The 3,936-nt window shown below is 53.0% G+C and overlaps 1 protein-coding gene across 1 annotated transcript in view; it reads right to left on the bottom strand.

Annotated features, from left to right (window-relative positions):
- Window positions 1–251: 251 nt before the first annotated feature.
- The window catches only part of ZHX3 (zinc fingers and homeoboxes 3), a 35,159-nt gene continuing 31,474 nt past the window's right edge, over window positions 252–3,936 (bottom strand). Inside the window, exons 4-5 of the mRNA XM_009275526.1 lie at window positions 3,553–3,922; window positions 252–2,037 (exon numbers count right to left, since the gene is read on the bottom strand). Coding sequence (XP_009273801.1) covers window positions 2,027–2,037; window positions 3,553–3,922 — 381 coding nt within the window. The 3' untranslated portion in view covers window positions 252–2,026. The remainder of the gene's footprint in view (window positions 2,038–3,552; window positions 3,923–3,936) is intronic.

The following is a 3,936-nucleotide window of genomic DNA, read 5'->3' as shown; positions in this document are numbered from 1 at the left end:
ATTAGAAAAGAATATTAAAAAAATCTTCAAGTAGTTGCATCACACAGCAGCCACCCAAGACAACATGGGCACGTTAAAAATGTACAGGTACCGGGAAGCAGGAAGGTTAACTGGGAAATTTATTTTGCTGTTTCGCCAGAACTACTGCAGATGAACTGGGAGGGGGGTGGGTGGAAAGAATTGGAAAAGCAAGGGCAATTAAAGGTAGAAATCAGACACCATCTTTGGAAGAGGTTCTGAAAGAGCTTTTTTGTTTTTAAACCAGATTTTTTTTGTAAATCTCTGGATCCGATCCTTTGGGGCTTGCTACCCACCCTTCTAATAAATATCATTTACCAGCAACAATAAAGTCTCCCACATTAAAAAGCTCTCACTAAATAAAAACCTTCTACTGAAAAAGCTTGGCTGAGTTAGCTTGGCAAAAATAAGGAGCTATGACTATTCTCCATAAATACATCAGTGGATAAACACCAAAAACTATTTAAGTTAAAGGACAATGTTGGCTCCAAAGCAAACCAGAAATGAACCGGCCACGAATTAATTCAAACTAGAAATTTAAATAAAGTTTCTAACCATTCAAAGGTGGTGAAGTTCTGGAATAGCCTTCCAAGAGCAAAAGTGAAGGCAAGACATGGAACCAATTTTGAGCTGGAATTTGATTAGTTTGTGACAGAATGGTCTGACACAGCATTTGGCTGGACTATTCAGCTCAAGAGTTTCCCTCCTAGACCTTGTTTTCTATTAGAAAAGAATATTAAAAAAATCTTCAAGTAGTTGCATCACACAGCAGCCACCCAAGACAACATGGGCACGTTAAAAATGTACAGGTACCGGGAAGCAGGAAGGTTAACTGGGAAATTTATTTTGCTGTTTCGCCAGAACTACTGCAGATGAACTGGGAGGGGGGTGGGTGGAAAAGGAGAAGGAAAAAAAAAAAAAAAAAAGACGACTGGAGCAAACACTTGAAGTTACCAGCGCTGCTGCAGGAGGATCTGTCATGTAGGGCTGCAGGAGGGAAACTTCCTGATTGCAGAAGAGCTGCTGCCTCGCCGATCCCTTGGAGACAACAATGACTTGAACCACTCACAGCAACACTGCGTATTCTCTGCGTTTGTTCTCTGAAGAACAGCTTGTTCTCTCTGAACAATGAAAAGGATTCCAGGTCAGGATGGAAAAATTATTATGTGCTAGTTCTCAGTGATTAAAGGGAGACTTGGAGATTTAACAGCCTGCTACAGTCAGTCTCCAGGAGCACAGGGGAAAATATTCTAGCCAGCAAGGGACAAATGACACCAAACTCCATCTCCTGGGTTGTCTGGGTCTGGGAACCTGCTACTTATTGGAGAGTATGCAATGCTAAATCTAACCTCATCCGTAGGGATGAAAATCTCACTCAACTCCCACTGGACTTTAATGCGAGACTGGCAGTTTTCTTCTCAGATACCTTTCCTTTCCTAACACACACATACACACTTGTGTGCCCGCAAAGCCCTTCATTGCCAGGGCTTAAGGACCAGAAAGGGCGGAGAGGATATATGCAGCTATGCCAACCTTTAGAGAACAAACACATTAATGGACAGATGAGAGGAAAAAAAAAAAAAAAAAAAAAGAAAAAAGTACTGTGCCATGATAGTCCATATCTAAGCAATGACCTTGTTTACACAATGTCTGAGATTCGTTATGCTTGTATAGGCAGCTGTAGGCATCGGTATATGAATATGAAATCTGAAAGTCTGTCCACTGGAAAGCAAACAAGAGCATCCTATTTCCTGGGTGTGAGCTGAGCCCCCGCCTCCGCCAGCTCTTAGCCATCTCCTCGGCTGGGCCGCCAAAAGCTCTGCACTAAGTGCCCGGTTTTTGCACGCGCGCTCTCTCGTGTGCTGTGCTCAAAGGTCTCATTTATGGCAGTGCTTTATCACCACGTCCTGCTCCTGAGGTTTAGATCAGGCCAGCCCATGGGTTTCTTGAAGACCAAAAATTTCTTCTCAAGGGTAAGAGCGGATCCTCCGGGGCTGGTGGTTTGAGTTCAGTCTGTTTCTGAAAAAGAACAGAGATTTCAGAGAAGCTCCGGCTCGCCGCAGGGACCTGCGACCCAAGTGGAGTGCTGGGTGGGGAGGAAGGGGGTGGAGGAGTGCCTCAGGATGGGCAAAATTGGAAGCCTTGATGGAGTCAGCTGCAGGGAAAGGCCAGCCCCATTCAGAGGGGCCAGGAAACCCAAAATCCTCGCGGGAGCGGAGCTGGGCTTTGGCCATCAGCAGGGCTAAGGCGGGATGCAGCCCACAGCAGTCTGAAGCTGTGCACCCTCACTGAGCACCTCCTGCCTCTGTGCCACGAGGGGTGAATGGGACCACCTCGTTCCGGGTGGCATAAAGCCACGCTCAGAGGGTCCTAGCAGGGGCACAGCCATCATCCTGGCACGGGCACAAAAGCTGGCCCATCACCCTTCCCCAAACCGCTCCCGCTGCAATGCCTCGCCAGCCCGCTCCTGCAGCCGCAGCCGCTCCCCAGCAAAGCGCACAGGGCAACCCACGTCCAGACCTCTCAGCTGCAAGAAGGGCAGGGCCCATTCAAACACACGCTCCACCTCCTCTGCATTAGACAGGGGAGGGAAGCAATGAATTTTAGTGGAGGCTCCGAAGCAAGGCAGCGGGGCTGGACAGGATCCCAGCTGCCCAGCATGCCGGCAAGGGGCTGCATGTGTGGAGCAGACGAGGGGCTGCGCAGCCTGTGGCAGGACAGGGCAAGTGCTCAGCTACCCCACCTGGTGAGAACCCCACCAGGGAGGAAACGGCCCCCAGCTGCACTTCTGAAGAGCCCATAGAGGGCTTGGAAACCACCTCACCTCTCCTCCACACGTGTGCATGTGCTCACACACACACATGCGCGCGCCTTTGAAAAGCGAGTCCTGGAGGAGGGGTAGGGCCAGCAGCTGTAAACACCAGCCCTCCATGTCCTCTCCCTCCTTGCAGCCTCCATCTTCAACACCCAAGCCTTGCCCCACACTAAACAAGGATGCTCACATCTGGAGAGCTGGCGGTGGGAGAGGGAAGGGAGGAGGCTCTTGCCTGCGCAGGCAGGCAGGGGTTACGTCTGCTGCCCAAGGCCAGGGGGAGGCATGGAAGGAGCCAATGGCAGGGAGGACAGCAGCCAGGCCCCTTCCTTCCCAAATACCCATCCACTTCATAAATAAACCCAAGGGCCACCTTCCCCTGGGGCAGGTAAAGGGACCAGACGCTCCTGCTGGTTTTACTTCGGCTTAAAATAAAGCCAGGGTTTGGCTTCAGAGTGGACCCAGCATCCAATGAGCAAGGCAGGCAGGGGCGGGCAGGCAGCTGCACTCACGGCATCTCGCCGGACCCTCCTCATCCTCCTTCCCTGTCCCCCCTCCCTCCCAGGGGTTTCCTCACCGCTTCCTCACTTAAATCCTGAACAGCAAGACCGGACGCTAAACCCTTCCCTAAAGCCTCGGTTTCCCAAATGGGAAATGCTCAGTGCCCCGTGCTTGCCCAAACCCTCCCGCAGAGCCAGCCCTGCCCGAGGCGGGGGCCTTACCGAGCCGCGCAGCGGGCGGCGGGCCAGGGGCATCGGGGGTCCCGGCGCTGCCTTCCTGACCGCCCGGCTCCCACGACTCACTGCTCTCCGACACCTCCGAGCCGGTCTCGCACGGCCCTTTCCGGCTTCCCGCCGTCTCGCTGGCACACGCCTCCTCGGGGACGGCGCCCCTGCTCTCCTCCTCCGCCTTCACCGCAAACCACACCTTGAGCTGCTGGGCGCTGAGGTGGGAGCGCTCGCAGAGGCCGGGCAGGTCCTCCTCCCGCAGCCCCTTGTGCTTCTCATAGTAGTCCTCCAGCACCTCCCGGCTGGCGGGGCTGACCTCCACCAGCCCCGGGGGGAAAACCCCCCGCCTGTAGTTCTCATACCACTTCAGCTGCCCGG

The sequence above is a fragment of the Aptenodytes forsteri genome, unplaced genomic scaffold (assembly GCF_000699145.1).
Source record: "Aptenodytes forsteri isolate BGI_AS27 unplaced genomic scaffold, ASM69914v1 Scaffold369, whole genome shotgun sequence".
NCBI lineage: Eukaryota > Metazoa > Chordata > Aves > Sphenisciformes > Spheniscidae > Aptenodytes > Aptenodytes forsteri.
The sequence above is the reverse complement of the archived record's forward strand: the minus strand, read 5'-3'. Positions and strand labels throughout refer to the sequence as shown.